The sequence below is a fragment of the Tyto alba genome, unplaced genomic scaffold, assembly GCF_018691265.1.
Source record: "Tyto alba isolate M040663 unplaced genomic scaffold, T.alba_DEE_v4.0 Super-Scaffold_1, whole genome shotgun sequence".
Lineage (NCBI taxonomy): Eukaryota > Metazoa > Chordata > Aves > Strigiformes > Tytonidae > Tyto > Tyto alba.
The window spans coordinates 5,945,152-5,964,859 of record NW_024881261.1 but is presented as its reverse complement, the minus strand read 5'-3'; the positions used below and the strand labels follow the sequence as shown (position 1 = coordinate 5,964,859).

General features: G+C 41.7%; 1 protein-coding gene across 11 annotated transcripts in view; it reads right to left on the bottom strand.

Annotated features, from left to right (window-relative positions):
- The window catches only part of FGFR2 (fibroblast growth factor receptor 2), an 88,674-nt gene that overhangs the window by 3,110 nt on the left and 65,856 nt on the right, over positions 1–19,708 (bottom strand). For all 11 annotated transcript variants that reach the window (XM_042797793.1, XM_042797901.1, XM_042797953.1 and 8 more), the window contains 8 exons: positions 16,655–16,806; positions 13,110–13,231; positions 12,381–12,491; positions 11,426–11,616; positions 6,768–6,890; positions 5,376–5,446; positions 3,400–3,537; positions 2,466–2,571 (listed from right to left, as the gene is read on the bottom strand). In XM_042797793.1, the coding sequence (XP_042653727.1) occupies positions 2,466–2,571; positions 3,400–3,537; positions 5,376–5,446; positions 6,768–6,890; positions 11,426–11,616; positions 12,381–12,491; positions 13,110–13,231; positions 16,655–16,806 (1,014 nt within the window). The remainder of the gene's footprint in view (positions 1–2,465; positions 2,572–3,399; positions 3,538–5,375; positions 5,447–6,767; positions 6,891–11,425; positions 11,617–12,380; positions 12,492–13,109; positions 13,232–16,654; positions 16,807–19,708) is intronic.

Below are 19,708 nucleotides of genomic sequence, written 5' to 3'. Positions count from 1 at the left end.
GGGCTGGAGACACATAAAGGGGCATAAGAAGTTTCCGGTATCAGGATGGTTCCTGGTGCTAACATAACACCACAGCCATGAGGCTGACTCATGGTGAATTCTGCTCACATGGCTCGGGGAAACATTCCATGCTTCTCTGGGAAACATGGGAAATATTGTCTTCTGGGGAAGAATACAACAAAAAAGCCCCCCAAACCCCAAAACAACAAAAATACTCAACAAGTGATGATTCAGCATGGAGAAGAGCAAGGCATTACCATTTAAGCAGAAATAATTACTTGCATAAATGCAGAAGACTGTATTATTAGCTGCCCTAGCAATTCTTTGAGTTGTTGGGCAAACTAGGCTGATCCTGTATCAACAGGGTCATTCTGGGGGAAAAGGGAAAGTGCCACTGTGGAGAGGATAAGCAGAAGTATTGTCACACTGATGCATAAACGACTTGCACTTCAGGAAAATTGTGCAGGTTACACAAAATCAGAGGTCTCAAAAGCTATGGAGGAAAATGGGACACACTGGAGTTCTCAGGAGACACTGAGAACATGGCGAGTTTTCAGGAACATAAAACATGCTCCAAAGACAAGTGAAATAATTTGCTTTCTATGTCCAAGGAAAATAGGACAAAAGCGATATCTTATATTGACAGATTAGCGATTAGGAAAAACTTTCAAGAAGCAAGGCTAATGAAACAAAGCAAGAGACTGTCAAGGGGGGATGCAGAAATACAGCCGTGGAGATCTTTAAGGACAAGTTACATAAACATCTGTCAGGAATGACAAACGTATAGTGGATCCTGCTGTAGGCCAATCAGATGGACTGGATGTATTCCTGAGTTTTTTCCAGCCGTTTTTCCTATGATTCTAGTCTAAAGTAATTTACATAACCCTAAAGGCCTTTTCAGGTTACCTTTGAGATCATTCCAGGTCCATGAGCAGTACAGAATTGGGAAGGCAAGATGGTTAAACACACACAAAAAAGAAAGCAATATCCTTTCCCAGGCTTAGAATTGCAGCCCATAACCTCCCTCTTGAATTTGCAGATGCATATCCAGTCCAAGCCACCCAGCACTCTGCAGTGGCAGCCAGCCCACCTCCAACTGGTCTTGTGAAATCATATATAAATTAGGCAGGAAAAGATGCAGTCAGCACTGGATGAGGGAAAAATGGTAACGGTACACAGAGCCACATTACCAACTCAGTAGGGAGCACAAACCCCTGCCTCATATCTGAGCCATCCCTGAAGGTGACACTTCTTAGAGTAAATCTTGCAAAACAATCCAGATAAATTTATAGCTGCTACTGAAGCCAAAATCTTTTTCAACTGGATCTGCTGGGCAAATGATGATCATAAAAAATGGCATCTCTTTACTCAGGTTCTCCTGTCATCACTATTGCATACAGTCTTTCCTAATACTGCTTAATAATCCATTTTTTATTTCTCTGACAATTCTGAAAAATTAGAAAACAATGTTGAGGACCAATATAAAGTGATCCAAATATTTTTTTTTTCCCCTACCTCTCCCCACCCCTTATAATGAAGTGCTATAATCATAGCAAATATGAAAAATTTATTTTGAAATGGTCAAAACAAGTTGTGGCAACTTTCCTTTGTAAGGGTTTTGTTCTTTTTTTCCCTTCCATTATACATATCATTTCTCAGAAGTGATAGGACTTTGTAAAATGTTTCTGGGACACCAAGCATTTTCTCTCAAAAGAAGTCTCCACCAAAATAATCAACACTTCCATCACTTGTGATCTTCCTCAAAGGTGCATGTGATTTACTGATAAGAGAACTGATTCCTGTGTGAATACCCTAATCAGTGTGTTCCTTGCTAAAACTAATAATATCTCAGACCTCTGAAAGAATGCTCTTCAAATAAAACCTTTTTGCATTCACATATCCCAACCTGAAGCAGTGTTAGGCAGGACCTTTCGATAATTGGATGGCTGTTTGCATGTTCCCCGTGGGTCCTCGTTCCCTCCACAGAGAGCTATTTCAGTGAACCTAATTCACTCTCAGATATATAATCTGAAATCTACCATTGACGATTTCTCCTCTTCTGACCTAGATATCATGGCTGGGAATCAAACCGAGTCGATTAATGAAAAATACCATGAACTCTACATCTCTCCTTCACATGAAATTCATGTGGAGACATAAACATTGCCTCTCAGCCTGCCGCATGTAGTCCCTCGATACTGCTATGCTAAAAACATCAAAAGATGCAATGAGAAATAAAGAAAAACACTGAAAAGATGTATTTCTGTTTAGTTACATTAATCAAGGCATAATGGCAAGAAACCGAGGATTTCATAGGATACATAGTTTAGCTGCATGTAACCTCAGAGGACGACAAACAGAACAAGAAGAGAACTTGAGCAGGATTTCATAATTGAATAAATTCCATCTGTCCCCTGAACCATTTGTCCTGATCAGCAGCTTATGGAGGGAAACAATTTGCCTACCTCATTAGTTGTGAGAGTGAGAATCCGATCCAAGTCTTCTACCAACTGTTTAAAAGTTGGTCTCTGTGAAGGCACAGCATGCCAGCAATCTCTCATCATCATATAGCTGTAAGAAATACACATTTTCTTGGCTTAATTAAAATCACGCATCCTTCTTGTAAACCTTTTCATACACATTCAATGATCTTCATCACAAGTAAAGCAGTGAGCACCCACAGCCCTACATATTGACCACTGACTTCCTCAAAATTGTGTAATACTCCCTTCCCTCAAAGGTGCATTTCTACTCCTGTTTCTCTCGCGCTCAGTGTCTAAATTACCTTTTTGTGGACCCGATTCTGTAGCCTGCTGTCACAGGAATGTCAATGGTATTAAATTACACGTGCTTAAACACTTTTGCATGTTAGGGATTGCGGTCTTTGTGAAGTGAACAAAATTAAAATGAGAAAAAAAGAATTAAAAATAGTTAAGGGCTATACTGAAATATCAGAAAGGGAAAACACTCGCCACTCATAACCAGGAGATAATCCTGTGTTAACGAAGAAGTTCCCAGATCTATCTTGTTGTGTACAAAACCAGGCTGATGTACCTTACGTATGATTAGTGGTATGTGTGGTATTTAGGGATTTTCATGTTAATGAGATTAAAATAAGACAAATATGGGTGTAAAAACACTGATGAAGACTGGCTTGCAGATGATCTCTTCTGTTTTCTGTGGGATCACAGCAGGGTACGTAAAGAAGTATCCTCTGTCAAACATTTCCCAAAGACCTTTACATACCTTTTCTTTAGATATCGATACATACGCATATATCCACAATTTTAGAGTCAAGCAATTCTGAAAATGCTTGATTCAGCTGGGGGTGGCATTAACCATGTGAATTCAGTACAGTTTGTGCCCTTTGATCCTGGTACAGCAAATAAGGGTCCTTACAGTTCATTGGTGCAGTTGGCAGGTTTATCCATTCGGTGCCCTTCTTTAAGCAGCTTAAAAAGTTCCTCCACTGGGATTCCAGGGTAGGGCGATCCTCCTAACGTGAAGATCTCCCACATTAACACACCAAACGACCAACTGCAAATCAAAGCGAAAACTGCATTAGTAGATCTGTCTTACTGCTGAAAACAGAAATATGTCTGCGGCAGATGCGATGACTGCCAGGCCCTCTCAGGAGATGCTTAAATCAGCATCTGCTCGACCCCCACCGCCCTGAGCGGGATGCCAATCTGTGAAGGACGTCGGGTGTGCAGGCAGCAACAGGGACTGACCCGAGCACGCTCACAAACATCTTCGCCTTTGCCTGGTGTGCTCTGTGCGCCCGAGTTGCCAGGGCTACTGCAAAGAACTGTGTCTTCACAGCTTAATTATTTACAGAATGCTCACAGCAGAGCTGGACCGCAATTCTGTGGCGGGGTATTTTGGAAAAAGCAGACTCTTCAAAACAAAAATATTATCCCGCTTTTCTACTTTTTTTTTTTTTTTTTAATTAATTTTTCTTCAGAAACGAAGGAGGATAATTTTAAGCCAGTTTTCCTGCCTGTTTGCCATCTCCTCCAGAGCCTGTCTCACCATGCCTTGCTGGCAACCAAGGGTCTTTGGCAGGCAGCTTTGCCAGGTGAGCAACAGCACACAGCCTTCACTGGCTCCCGAGCTCCTCTGCAGCTCTCCCAGTGTAGTTTAGTAAACTGTTTGCACAAACTTACAATAATATTATCTTTAGCTGTCCTCAAAGCCACCATGGGGCCAAGAGTCTCCAAGTTCCAGCACTGAAATCCTGGTGCTCCCTGGCTGCTGAGGAGCTCAGGCTGACTTTCAGTCCTGAACCTGGGAAGTAGTTTACTTCACATTCACTTAAATATTTTGCCAATAATTTTTTTTTTTTTTTTTGCCAAGATGTTTTAAAACAAAAGTTTGATCCAGCCTTAACCGGTATATAGTTTCCTTCATAAATAATGTAATGATTGCAAGAAAAGCCTCGGTAAATGCTTTGCTTAAGGAGCTCGGGAATTGCACCCAGGTTAAAGAAAGAGGAGATACCTCTCATTTTCTCAACCCTGCCCTTTTTTGTTTTAGCCCTGCACTGGCATGCATAACCTTTTACACCTGTGCTGGAAAGCATCCAGCCCTTTACAGTTGACAGCTTCTCTCAGAGAAATAAAAACCATAAGATCTTCATCTGCATTGCATAAAAAATACACATTTACTTCAAGCACAATGCACACGAGTACTGTAAATGGGCCTAGGAAACTGTAATAGGAAGCAGAATAAATCCTGAGTGGTTGCATCAGCCAATGAATCTGTGCACACATTAAAAGATTTTGAAGTGTCAGAGTCCAATGATTTCCTACTACATGTGATGTACTGCTGGGAAGCAACACTACTTCTAAAAATCAGAGAAAAACTTTTCCACTATATCCAGCCTATGCTTTATTATACTTAATCGCAGCACAAATTTTTATAAGAAGTTTTCAGGAACTTTCTTTTCTTTCTTTCTTTTCTCTCTTTCTTTTCTTTTTTTTTTAAAAAAAAAAAAAAAAAAAAAAAACTGAAGGAAGTCCAGAGTATGTCAGAAGCCAAGCAAATTAGATAGACTCTTTGTAGCTGCACATCCGTAAATAAGTTCAAGGGGGGAAACTTCCGCACTGACAGAAGGAGGTTAGCATTTTCCACCTTTCATGTGCTTTGAAGCTGGGCAGATTAGTAACAGAGCACTGGTTTGCAGTCTACCATAAAATCCTCACTTTCTAAGGGCAAGTCCTGTTCCATCTATTAATATGTGAAACAGAATGAAAACACTTAAAGGTAAAGGACAGCAGGAAAATACATTTAAAATATCCCAAACTTTTACAAATACAAACCAAAACAACCCTCCTTCCCACCTCCCAAAACCCCATTCAAATAAGGCCACTTACACATCACTTTGATGTGTGTAAACTCTGTCAAACAGAGCTTCTGGAGCCATCCACTTTACTGGAAGCCGTCCCTGGAATTTTGGATGGGAGAGGAAGAAAAATTAAAATAGTAGCAATTTACAGAATGAATTCAAAACCAATTTTTGTAAAAAATTAATCAATTCTCAGAGAACAGTCTGCTAATGCAAACCAGCACATAATTTACCTTTTAAAATCTTCAGGGAAAAAACAGTAAAATGGGCTCAAGTAGGGAAACTATTATGAAAAATGGGTATAAACATTGAAGATAAAATCAAAAGCATTGAGGGCTCCCCAAAAAATTCCCAGCCTATTTGCTAGGAGAATGATAGGATAAGAAGATCAAAATTAAAAAGATCATTCCACTATGGCTCTTTAAAGACAAAATCCCAACCAATAATCCTCTGAAAAATAGGCCTGACTGCAAAATTAAGCTGATCACTAAACCAAATAATTTTGTTTTCATGTTCCATCTCTTACAGTGACCCAAAGCTCAGAGTCACAACTACCTGTTGCTTTGCACACAAAGTCTGCTCTGCTCAGAGCCCAGGAATTGCACTAAATTTGATATGAAGAAGGTTCAATTCCCTCCAGTACTGACATACCCATACCTGGTTACTCTGTGTTTTGGAAGTAGGCAGATATTACCATTAAAATGTCATTATCAATAAGCCACTTAATATGATTGGTAATAATAACATTTATACAAAATTGTCAAGTCTGTAGAACTGAATGAGTTCTCTAAAGTTCCCATCAAAATCCAACAATAGTTTGTCAGGATCTTAAGAGATCCCTCGAGAAGGAGTTGTTCAAACTAGGCACCAATAACTACATCTGAAACCTTTCATCTTCTTGATTTGGTACAGGTTAAACAGCAAAACGGTAACAGAGTAGGGAGCAAAAATCAATTTCTCAACCTCTAACCCCACCTTGATACATAACAAGCTTAGTACAGGCAAAAGGCACGAAGCTGTATATGGCATTATCACACATAAACAGGATTTTTATTATGGTTATTGCTAGCACTGTTTATACAGTGTTTTTCAAGATCCTAGGCCTGGTACAAAATGAGCTGGAATCAACCAGAATATTTCCACTTATTTCAAGGGATTTGAGTCAACGACACACAAAACCCAATTCTTGTATTTTAGCATTTCTAATACATCATATAATATACAGCCTCTCAGGTTACCTTTTTAACTAACTGTCACTGTAAGAGGGGACAGAAATGCTTGTGTCCTTGATCCCTGTGTTCTGTCTGTGATGAAAAGTGAGGCTGCTATTCAAGAAGCCCATTAAGTTTATAACCATAGTTTTGAAGTAAATCATTGAAAGAAACACTTGATTCCAGAGATAAGAAAACCATCCACTTACATTAGTAGTCTTTTTATAATAATCTATATTGTTGATGTCTCTGGCTAAACCAAAGTCTGCTATTTTCATGACATTATTTTCAGTTACCAAAACATTTCTTGCAGCCAAGTCTCGATGGATACACTGGAAAGAAAAGGAAAAAAAGTAAAGGCCCACTGAAATAAACTGCTGTAAAAGTGAAATTACTTCTACACCATAACTAAGTCTCTTTTATAGATTTTAACCTAAATCACAAGGTGGGAAAGCCACGCATTTACTACAAGCCTGTGAAGTAATGATTGTCTTAATTACTGCAATCCATCTCCTCAGCTGGTGTTTCCAAGTTGAACAATGGCCCTAAGAAGCCTCTTAGAAAAGCCTGCCTTATTGAAGATATATTTTGCCAAGGCTGAAAGCTTGGGTGGTGACTCAAACTGTGCCATCTTGTTTGTGATTCATTCTCCATTAAATGTGCCCAGGTACAGGTACTGCAGCACTTCCATTACAAATACTGTTCATGAATGCTTTATTATGTTACTTCTCTTAAAATTGTATCATCTCACCAGCGCTAAAACCTGACAATCTGGATCAGTGCAACCATTTTTACTATAAAAGATCTTAATATGAGATATATCCACAGTATATCATTTTAAACGAGATGTCTAGGGTGTGTGTATTTACGTCAACCATGAGACCATAACAATTTAATTATGAAAAGGAAAAAAACCCAATACAATCTCGGCTTGGCTGTTTGCTTTTAAAACAGCTTTGATACTCAAACTAAACATGTTATCTCCTCAGAGATTTTTCCTTTATGTCAGCATTATCCTGAAAACTTGAAACTGATTCTTCACACTGAAAAGACGTTGTGACTGCTCTGGATATTATTTCTGTGTTTAAGCAGCCTTATTAGGGTTGATACAAGGTGACAGCAGGGGCATGGTAAGAAACATTGCAATTGGAATTCCCCCAGGATATTCTACTTCTTTTCAAGTTGTTTTGTTCTCTCCCCCCCCCGTTCAATTTTGGACTCCACTTCAGCATGGGCATAGACATGCTGGACTGAACCACTATAAAAACCAATACAACAGCCAATATCTTTCTTGCATTATAACTTGTCCCAGCAGTTTGCTGAGATATCTTATCCTGCATGGGTTAAATGAGCCTACAAAGTTTCTGTTCCTCACTGGGTTAGTCATGGGGAACTGCCAGGAAAAAACTGCTCCAGCAATGCCTCCATTTGCACAGGACCAGACAACAGTACATACTTTCAGCATCAAATCAGTTTTCTAATTCAGCATCAGCAATGATGTAGCAGAAACAACAAAGGCCAGCCCTCCTACCTCCCTGTCCTCAAACCCTACAAGAATGTCCTCCGAGACACTAGGACCCAACTACAAGTTCATAATGTTATCTGTTATCTGAGATAGCCTAGGATATCCAAGGTATGCTGATGAAACTACCAGGGACAACACAGGATCTACAGCAGACCCGTGCCTTTCCAGAACGGCAGGCTGGGGGTGTCATAGAGGATCTCAAATGGCACGTACCACCTCTGAGTGAATACACCAAGTGATTCAAACACTGGCATCTTCTGACAGTTTTTCTGTCATATTTATGCTTTCTCATACCTATGTTTTTGCATCTGAGACTCTTCCTATCTTCAAAATGGTGCCATTATTGATTTCCATATCTGACAGGTTTCATAGCTGACCCTCTGGCCCTAATGATTTGCTGTCTTTTTGCAATGACCTGGGCCAGCCCCTATATCTGGAGCTCCCCTGCGGTTCTTCCTCAGTACTGGAGCAACTGAGAGGACACATAAACAGAATTGTAAAAAGCGCCCACCCAACTTTGGAAATGGGATATTGTTTCTAAGTACAATTGCTTGTAAGGGAAAAACTTTTTGTAAGGCAAAAAGTAAGTATCCAAACATCATCGTTACATATTATTATTTTTTGCTTTTTTGAAGTCTCAGAGCCATTTATTGGATTGAAATAACAAAAACACTGGCCTTCTCACAGTTCCTGCATAATGTAAATACCGTGAGAAGACCAGCTCTCTTATTATTCCAGCTCAGTAAATGGATCCCTAAGGGGAAAAAAATCTAGTGAAATACAAACAGAAATAGTGGGATATCTCAAGAACCGGAATGCACAGTTTTACTATATGCTGCCTTTGTTTTCCCTCTGCCTTATGCAATGCCTCACATACTGTCAAGTTCGGCACAGTGCTGATCAAGTGTTTTTGCAAAGGAAATGCATCAAGGATTAAATGGTTCTGCTGGGTGTGTCTGTGCAAGTGCACACCTTCTTGACAGTGTCCTACAACAGCACTTCAGAGCTTCTCAGGTGGATGCTTGTTCTCACGATTTGACAATCAAAAGATTATTTTTATTTTCTGTCCTGGGTCTAAGTGAGTGGTGGGGTTTTTGGTAGCAGGGGAGGGGGCTATAGGGTTGGCCCCCTGTGAGAAGCTTCTCAAAGCTCCCCCAGCTCCAAGTCAGCCCCACCTCTGCACCAAGGCTGAGCCAATCAGCTGTGCCTCTGCGATAATATATTTAAGAAGGGACGTGGTGAGGAGGAGTGGGACTTGTGACAAAAAGTTGTGGCAGCTGCGCAAACACCAAGGTCAGTGGAGGAATGGAGGAAGAAAGGAAGGGGGAGGTGTGCCAGAGCAGAGACCCCCTTGTATCTGTGGTGAGACGGCAGGGCGGCCCCCCCCGCCACCCATGAAGATCTACAGTGGAGCAGACACTGATTTATGGCCTGTGACAGGCCTCATACAGCCATTTAAGGTGGCTGCACCCAAAGCCAGCTGGGACCCTGTGGGATGAAGCAGCCCCCGCTGTTGTAGTTCGGTGCTGGGAGGATTGCAGCATGCGGGGATGTCCCGCACCGGAGCAGCTCAGGAAGGGCTGCAGCTGTGGGAGAGATTCATGTCAGAGAAATTTTGTGGAGGACTGTCTCCTGTGAGAGGGGGACCACTCCTGATCAGGGGGAAGAAGTTCCAGAAGCTCCCCCCACCAAAGATGGAAGAAGCGGCGGCACTGACTGCACCCCCCCATTCCCTGCCCCTGCGCCGTTGGGGGGAGGAGGTAGAGATATCGGGAGCAGAGCTGAGCCCGGGAAGAAGGGAGGGGTGGGGGGAAGGTGTTCTCAAGACGTGGCAATGCTTCACACCGTCCTACTCTGTTAAGTGTTGTTGTTGTTAGTGTCTGTAATAAATCTATGTTCTTTTTTTCTTCCCCTAACGAATCTGCATTTTGCCTGTGACCATAATGGGTGATTTATCCCTCCTTGTCCTATCTCAAATCCCAAGCCTTATTTTCTTCTCCTCAGCACTGGGGGAAAAGGGAGAAATGAGTGGCTGCATGGTGCTCAGTTGCCCTCTGAGCTCAGACCATCAAGCCTTTTGGGTTTTTTTCTCCTTCTCAGCGCTGGGGGGAGTGAGCTGTTGTGTGGTGCTCAGTTGCCCTCTGAGCTCAAACCATGATACTTTCTTTTCACAACAGTTCTATTTTCTGGGCAATGGCTCATTGCCAGGCAATTGTTTCATTAATCTTAGAAAGAGATATCCCAAGGTACTTTACCTAATACAATACTCATGCTTACTCCATTAGAAGATTTTTCTCTTGGTGTCATGCATGTCACCCTGTCTACCCTACTACACTAAGAATTACTGTTTCAAAATAAAATAAAAGCAAATTTAGACTTAAATTTCCCCTTCCCCCCAACCTCTACAACTGCATTAAAGCAATACAAAAAATCATGACTCCACACAACAGGAATGGAGGTTTACACTCAGCTCTGATCTTCGGTTAAAAACAGCTCCATACTTGGGAACGGACATGAGTGAAAATCTGTATAAATCCCACTAACCAACTCCACATCTTGCAGGAAGTGCTTATCATCAATATCTGGTGCTCTGGTTTAGACACTGAGTCCAAACATCACCCAGGGTATTCATGATTGCTTGTCCACCAAGCCACAGTACATTTACAGAATTATACTGGGCTATTTAAGGTTTCATAACTATAATTTAATCAAATTACTCATTAAAAATGTTTGAAGAAAAGTTGTAGTAGTAAGTGCCTAAGGACATGACAGAAAAAATAAATTCTTTTAACAAGCTTGCTCTCTTGATAAACATCAGTTTTAAGTAAAGCAATGTGACTAATTCACTCCATTTATTTTTGCCTCTTCTGTTCACAATTTTTGCCCTGGCATCTTGTTGTCTTCTTAAGTCTGCCTGTTATCATTCTGTAAATCCTTTCAGAAACTGAATTACTTTTACATCACTATGTGAGCTGATTTGGTTGATTTGTCTCGAAACGGAAGGCAAATGGTGCCTGCTGTCTCATGGGTGGAGTAATGTGACTTGTGTAACCAAGTGACCACCTGTGCTTATGAATTCAAACTGCAGATATGAATGCAATATTTATTTTAAACAATCCATTCTGGGCCTCATTTTAACAATCTCATTAAACAGAGATTAAAAACCTTAAGTGTATGAATTTTCCCACTGAGTTTCAAGAGTATGGATTATGCAACTTGATTGAGAAAGACCTTCTCCCAGCAAGTTCTTGAGCAAAACGAGATGAGAACAAAACTAAATTGAAGAGTGCTGAACAAATACACACCATGCCCTTTGTGTAGTATTTGCTGAGTTCTACCTACTTTTTGTGAAGCGAGGTACTCCATGCCTCTTGCCAACTGGTAAGTGCATGACACTAAGTCCTTGAATGTCATCTGCTCTTCTGGTACCCTGTTAATATCAAACGAGTACTCCATCCCTGGGGGCCGGCGTGCTCGCAGGTACTCACGCAGGTTTCCTTTAGAAGCATATTCTACTATCACATACAACGGACCTTTGGATAAACAGAACCGTGTGAAAACTAGAGTAAGATCAAAGGGTAAAATGTTTTTATGTAAGAGGCTTTTAGTGCTCTATAATGAATTAACTGAATCAATAAACATTGAACTGCAAAATCGGTAAGCACAACTTGAAAGAAAAGGAGCTCTGGACTTGGCAAAGTGACTGGCCCAAAGCTCTCGGGCAGGATAGTGGCAGAGCTACTATTAGGGGCTGAAAGTACCTAAACCCTGACCTGGTGCCTATTCCTTCCAGACCATGCCATGTACTGAAAAGCAAGCATTTTCAATCAAAAAATGCCTTGAGATCTCAAACAAGAGGAAAGTGCTTCTTAAGATTTTTTAATTTCCAGAATTTTATGCCATTTTACATCACTTTATATGACATAGTTAGCTTTTAACAAAAACACTGTGGTCTTTAGAGAGTAAAAGTGCTCATTTCAAATTCATGGGATACAAGTTCCACTAAAGCAGGACTGACAATTCAGAGCAACAAGCGTGGGTAAAGCCCCTGTAAAATATCCTTTTTTCCCTATAGCAGGGGATTAGAGAGTTTTCATACGATATGGTACCCTTTCTCATACTAAAGCTGTAAGTATAATGAGAGACAGAAGTTAAAATATTGCTGCTAAGCTGGGGAAATATCTAAAAATCCCATCACGGCATGACTGTTTCCTTAAAAACTCTTGAAAAATTATGATTAATGAGACTTTCACAGACCTGTTGGAAAGTCCTGGCTTGCTTTCTTTTCTCTACTCACCATCCTGAGTACAGGCTCCAAGGAGATTGATGATATTTTTATGCTTTCCAATCATCTTCATCATCTCCATCTCTGATACCAGGTCAGATAGATCTTTTTCTGTAGCATCATCTGTACAAGACACAAGATCAGTTCATATTTAAGAGTGTGCTAGCCCAAACTCCACCAGAGCTCACCAGCTGGTGTAAAACACATGTACTTCCAAGTGCAGAATATGGGACTTGTTTTGTAGTATACACTGTACATATATATGTCCTAACAAAAAATAGCCTCAACCTCTTTGATGGACTGACCACCTCTTCAGTGTTATATGTTAAGAGGCAACACAGTAACATCAGACATAAAAGTGCTGTCCTTAGATGTCAAACCTCCAAGAACTATGCCTTTCCTGAAAACTAACCTTATAATTAAGTTGAAAATAAATAGACACCAACCACCTGGACTGAACAAGCTAGATCTACACATGGACAGCCTCTGACATGAACTAAACCAAAAGCAGAGAGACCCACACGATGCTAATACCTCTCCTGGCTCCTAAATACTCACTGCTCAAGATAAACAGGTTGTCAAGGATTCAGATTTACACCCCAAACTGCTGAAGGCTGAGGTCAGCTATGTGCTCTTTGACCCCCCCCATGATGACAGAGTTCAGATGCCACAAAAGAAACTTTTCATGGATGAGAACTGCCATATCCCCCATCCTGATCCTTAAACGGCCCATTTTCTTACCTTTCAACATCTTCACTGCCACAGTCACTGCTTCTTTTGGCCTGTCTTTGTCAATCCCCACTGCTTCAGCCATGACAACTTGCCCAAAGCAACCTTCTCCCAAGGGTTTACCCAGCGTCAGCCTAGAGGTGTAAACAGGAGATTAACACACAGCATCTGGTGAAGGGATGCAGCCAGTGAAATTCCAGGGCTAAATATAAAAAGCTTTCAACAACTTGCTGTAGCATGAAGCATTTATCATATGGAACTAATGAGACTCTGGGTGTGTACCAGTTTTCACGCGCGCTGCAGTATGTTTTCTTAGGGATGGCATAGCGAGCATCTCAGAAGGGCAGATCAGTTGCTAAACCCAGGTTTTTAAGCTCTCTCACTCCTTGTAACAAGAGGCTGTACTCAATGGCTAGTGGTGAGACACACAGTGGAGGGGCAGACCTTTCAAAAAACATCAAACTGCGGCTGAAATTCAGGAGCAGCCAGCAACACGTAAGCTTCTCCTGTCATTGTAACACGGCTGGTCGTCGTCTTTTCCACGTTGACTGCAAGAAGATGAAAGAAAAGTTTCTTTGTGTGTGTTGCCATGTGGTTGCTTTCAGGCAGCTGATGATTTCTGTGGTAAAGGGTGATATTTAGAGCAGGGGGATGTTTTAAGTATTATTAACTCCTGTGATACAACAGCACAGTGCAAACAGAAAGGAAAAAAATCAAACATTTTTCTCAGGCAGCTTAATTTTAGCTCAAAATTCATCTCCTTGTTTTCTGTTTGGGGATGAGGGCTGTGAATGTTTGCTTAACGATTTCTCGCACCGAAGGGATAAGACAGGACAGAGACAGAAAGCCAGTAGACACCATGTTTGGGCGCAGCTGCGGGCAATTATCACACCCATTTCTCTCGCGGGTGGCTGATGAGGTGGCCAGCCAGCCGCCTTCTTGCGGGAGAGAGGCGGGAGGATGAAGGCGAGAGGTGGGGAAGGGAAAAGAGGCCGACGACAAGCGTGAGGCGAAGGCTGGGGAGCGGTTCCTGCTGCGAGAGCCTGGGAAAGGCGCCGGCGACACTCTCGCGGCCTTGAAGAGCTGCCAGGAGCTGCCACGGCCGCCGGCTCCGCTCCTCTGCCACACGTCCCGGTGCGGCACAAAGGCGGCACCTCCGCGGGACAAAGCACTTGGCAGATCCGAGTGTCCCCTACCAGCCGTCGTCTTCTCGGCGGCCTCCCCGCCCACAGCCAGGCCGCTCTCCTGACATCCTCGCGCATTCCCCCAGCGCTTTGATCCTTTAAGGGGCGAGACGGGATGCTTGATTTACCCGCTGCTGGGTCTAGCACCGAGGCTGTTTCTTGGCTGCAGGCTCATCTTGCCACAAGCGTCATGTACGAGGGGAACGGGAGATGCCTCCTGTCTGCAGCACCCAGGCTCTGCTCAGAGAGCGGGAAGCAGAGACTGGGGGGAACCAAAACTCAGTTATAATCACAGTGTCAACGTAAGGAACCTTTTAAAAAGAGCCATCGTTAAAGTGGGCTAGGCAAAAATGCATTTTGTGGAGCATATACCTGGTTGCAGAACGTGCTTAGCTGTAACACACAGAGGCATCGATCACAGCTTCATGAGGGTAAAGGGGTAAAATAAAAAAGAAACTTCAAAACCTCTGGGCAAAATTATTTTTCTTCCAGCCTAAGTGTTCAAGGGCCAGATTCAGACTCCTTTACTTGCTTGCAGATAATATCATCTAACATCCAGAAGCAGTGCCATGGCAGAAATCAGGGAAGGTGCTCAGTGAGTTTGATGCTGCTGTTATCCAGTGTAGGGGACAGAGTCTGACAAGCGTCTTCTGAGTTCCTATGGTCTTGGCTCTCCATGGTCAAAAGCAGGATTCACGGGTATGATATATACAGGGACTTGTTCTTAAAAGCATGGACTTCTGTCTTTCCCCGTGAGATACAGGGAGAGGTTGTGATACCATCAACAGAAGAGTGTTAGACCCGGGCTAAGTGGTTTGAAAACCCCGCTTATCTGCTCAGGCACAAGACAGAAGTCAGGGGTGGTTCTTCCTGAGGGCAGCCCGCAGACTCCTTCTGAAATGCGGTCTTTGCCTCGGTGAGAATTCCTCAAGCTGTTTTGGATTGGTTTCTAAAGCAAATGCGAGTCTAAAAAGGTGCAAAGACTGAAGGGCAGCGTATGTTATGCTGAGGTCATCCTGCGTTTTCTCCAGAACTAAAATTGAATTTAGGATCTTGGCAGAGAACAAACATTTGCATTGGAAACTGGTTAATTTATGTGCTATTGCCCTGCTAGGACTAAAGTAACAAACCCCTCATTGTGTGCCTCCTGCCCCCCAACCTAATAAACTGCCTCTAAATAGCCTCCTTTCATTGCAAATCTGCTCCACCTACATTTGTGCTGAACGCTGGTTTTAAATGTTTAGCACTCTAAAATTTTCCGCATTTGGTGTATCCCCCCAGGGCATGGGCTGACAGAAGTACATATACAGGCCCCCACTGTTGACTAGAATACTGCAGGTGGCAATTACAGCATTTTGCACTAGTTTTCAGCTACATCATTAAAATAATTTCCAGAACAGTTGTCAGAAGGTTCAAAATTACAGCTCTTCTACCCAAAAGTTACAACCTTGAACTTTCAAAGAGAACTGTTCATGATAAGAGGTGTTTTCTCAAAGCCACCTAAAGACTTCTTAAAGCTAGCACTAACTTTAATATAGAATCATGGTCCTACCTGTGTCAATGTTATCTCTTTTACATGTCTTTTTCTATATTAAGAAATATGGTTAGATTTAATTATATTATTCAGAAGCTCATTTTACATGTTAGTTAACAGACTTTGAAGAAAATATTATGTAGCCATATGAATTTGCACATACCAAATTTCAATACAGTATGCCCTGCTTGAAACTTAATATTTTTAAGGCACAGTTGTTGTACATATATGTACATAACATGCAAGATGTTTCCCTAAACCAAAAAATCATAACCTCCATTAATACAGGCTAATACAAAATCAACACAAAAAACCTACCCAGAATCCTGACAGAAAGAAAAGATGGTCTAATATATTTTCAGCTTTCTCTATCTCCTACATGATACTGTATTACCTATTTTACAAATATTAACCAATTAAGTAATCAACTAAGAAACATGGTTTACCATACAGAGGTATTGTTTGGGGAAATCTTGACTGCCCTTCAACAATGCTTCTATGTGGTTATCTCTCCCAATCTAGATCATATATATTTTGAAATAACATTTCAGATTCACTCTTTTCCTAACAGAGGAGTTACATTTCAGCACAGTATCTGAAAGCCTACATGAAATCCGAAAATAAAATCAGAATGATAGGCAGAGAAAATTTAGTTTCTATTTAAACAAACTGATTCCAGATAATTAAATTAGATCTTGATCTTCAGAGGCGGTTCAGGTAATTGAGATCTTCTTTTAACTAAAGAACCCCTGGGAGACATTAGGAAAGATGCTTCCTCCCATACTGTGTGATGTTTTTCAGAAGTATATAGGTGGTGTTAAGGGAAACAGGCTACATACTTATCTCTTGGAAACTCCCATTTTGGGTCTTCTGGCAGTTCATATTCCGAGACTCCTGCCAGCATGGGGGCATCGGCAGTAGAGGAGAGGCGAGTAGTTATCCTCACCAGAGGCGTGTTGGAATTCATGGAGGAGCTTGAGTCGGCTGACACCTGTTGTTGCAATACAAGATGCAAAAAACAAACAAACAAAAAAAAAGGCGGAGATGTAATCTTGTCCCAATATCTGAAAAACAGCAATACTTAATAACCAAGCCAGCTCACAACAGTGGAATTAGGAAAAAGTGGCTGAACCTACAGTCTTGTTTCTAGCGTGCTCTTCTCACACATTTACCCTCCCCTGTAAGCACAACACTGTCTCAAATTGCTGCCAAGGCTCTAAGTCTGTCCTGTAGGTTGAAAACCTTTTAAGTTTTAAATACATTCACCCAGAAGATAAATTAAACAAACTTTGTTCTCTTTTTGTTTATCAAATTAATATTTTTTTAATCAGCTGAGAGTATTTACATAGCAACCCTCAGATACTTAAGAGGGCAGCTTATACTGTGAGCAGAGGTTACCAATAAGCTCTCTTCTTCCGCTAAGTTCTAGTTGTCAGTATCACCATTTCTCTTCCCAAATCAGCACAGGATTTACTACTTTTTGGTGTTATTAAATTGAAATTCTGAATTTTTATTTGAAAAACGGTATTTTTGCAAAGGCTCCCGTATTTTTCATCAGTGTCAATTATCAAGGTTACATACGAGTTAGTGTGTAAAAAATGGTGGATTTTCTCTCACTGAGTCCTGCACTTGGGTTACAACAACCCCACAGGCTTGGGGAAGAGGGATTGGAAAGCTGCCAGGTGGAAAAGGACCTGGGGGTGTTGGTCAACAGCAGGTGAAAATGAGCAACCAGTGTGCCCAGGTGGCCAAGAAGGCCAAGAGCATCCTGGCTTGTGTCAGCAATAGTGTGGCCAGCAGGACCAGGGCAGTGATCGTCCCCCCGTACCCGGCACTGGGGAGGCTGCACCTCAAACACTGGGTTCAGTTTTGGGCCCCTCACTGCAAGACAGACATGGAGGTGCTGGAGCGTGTCCAGAGAAGGGCAACGAAGCTGGTGAAGGGTCTGGGCAACAGGTCTTATGAGGAACGGCTGAGGGAGCTGGGGGTGTTTATCCTGGAGAAAAGGAGGCTCAGGGGAGACCTTTCTGCTCTCTACAGCTCCCTGAAAGGAGTTTGTAGTGAGGTGGGGGTCAGTCTCTTCTCCCAAGTAACAAGTGATAGGACAAGAGCAAATGGCCTCAAGTTGTGCCAGGAGAGGTTTAGATTGGATATTAGGAAAAATTTCTTCACTGAAAGGGTTGTCAGGCTCTGGAACAGGCTGCCCAGGGAAGTGGTTGAATCACCATCCCTGGAGGCATTTAAAAGGTGTGTAGATGTGGTGTTGAGGGACATGGTTCAGTGGCGGCCTTGTCAGTGTTAGGTTAACGGTTGGGACTTGATGAGCTTAAAGGTCCTTTCCAATCTAAATGATTCTATGATTCTATATTTTCTAAGCATTCAATATTAAAAGCGTCAAAAAGCTATCACAATAATTGAGGGGTGCTTAAGTTTTCAGTAAACTATAGTCTTAATTAAAGATTCTGCAGGCAATGTGGAGAGCTCCTAAAAATAATTTAATATCCAGTGCTTTGAAATGTAATTCACTTTGGAGTATGATTTCTCATCAGCCTCAACAATATTTTCCTTAGAGCAAAGGTACTTAGTGATAACTGCTTTAAAAAAGGAGGCATCTTCTCCATCCACGTAACAAAACTTGTTTTGCTGTGAATGATGTATCTTCTGTAAGGGTCTAAAGCCTCAAACCTGCAAGCAGCAGTCTGCTGTCCTCTGACCTGAGAGTTTCAAGTGAATACAAATACAAAACAAAAATGCTTGTATTGACAGTCTTCCCCTCCTCCTGTAACTGTGAATCCTCTTCTCTTCAGGCCGTGACAGTCTTTGCCAAGCCCAAATCCAACGGTTGTTTCTCGATGCCATCGCTGGTACCTGTCCTCACATCAGGCAGAAGGAAATGTTTCTCATCCAGCATCGTTGGGACCCTGCACAAGCTGGAAGCCTATAGCATCGGAATAACTACCACTCCCGACCTTCATCCTCACCACCTGGAGTCAACTTTGACAACAGGTTTGCTTATACAAAGTGTCACCAGGCTAGAATTTTGATCCAGAGGTCTTATAACTAGATAAAGAAAAGCAATTATAAGTAAACAGATCCTAATAGCATTAGAGTGCAAATCAGTGACACACAGTGATAGGAACACAAAATCCTCTTGTCTCTGAGACCTGATAAGCACAACTTAGTGCTCCCTTATTTCAAGTCCAATTAACAGTGTCTCAGCCCACAGAATTACTCAAGATCCTCAGAATGGGGCTGAAAAGCTTTTGCAACCATGTCATGCTTTTACACAATCTATTTTGACAAGACAAAGCTAATGCTCTCAAACACATTTCTCATCATGACTCTGACAACCTGTTTTGAGAGATCTTTTTGCAGGTCAACATCCTCAAACCCATCTCATCAAGTGCGGTTCATTTCTTGACACTTTTCTAAGACCAGAGATTAAGACTGGAAAGAAGTTTCATAAGGAAAAAAGTGTTAAGGACTGCTATACAAAATTAACCTTGGTTATCAGTTTTGCAGCTGACTGACAGACCTTTCTTGATATCTGAAGCTCCAGCTTTTACATGAGAGTTGTGGTATCTATGGAACAAGAGAGTATAACTGCACAAATAAGGCTACCTTTCAAATGAGAGGAGGTGTGCTTTACCCCTTGTCTATCCAACCATTGCTGATGTTAATATTTACTTTCAGAAAATATAAGTACCTGGTACATTCCTCTAGGCTAATAAATACAGTGACCACTTGGGATACAAACAGAAAACTAATATTAAGGCAGACTACGTAGTTCTAAATAAATCAGTAAGTGAATATTGCATGGAGTCCTTCAAGAGAGATGTTGCTATGCCCAGCCTAGAGAGGAACACACCTGCTAGAGCCAAATTGCTCACTCA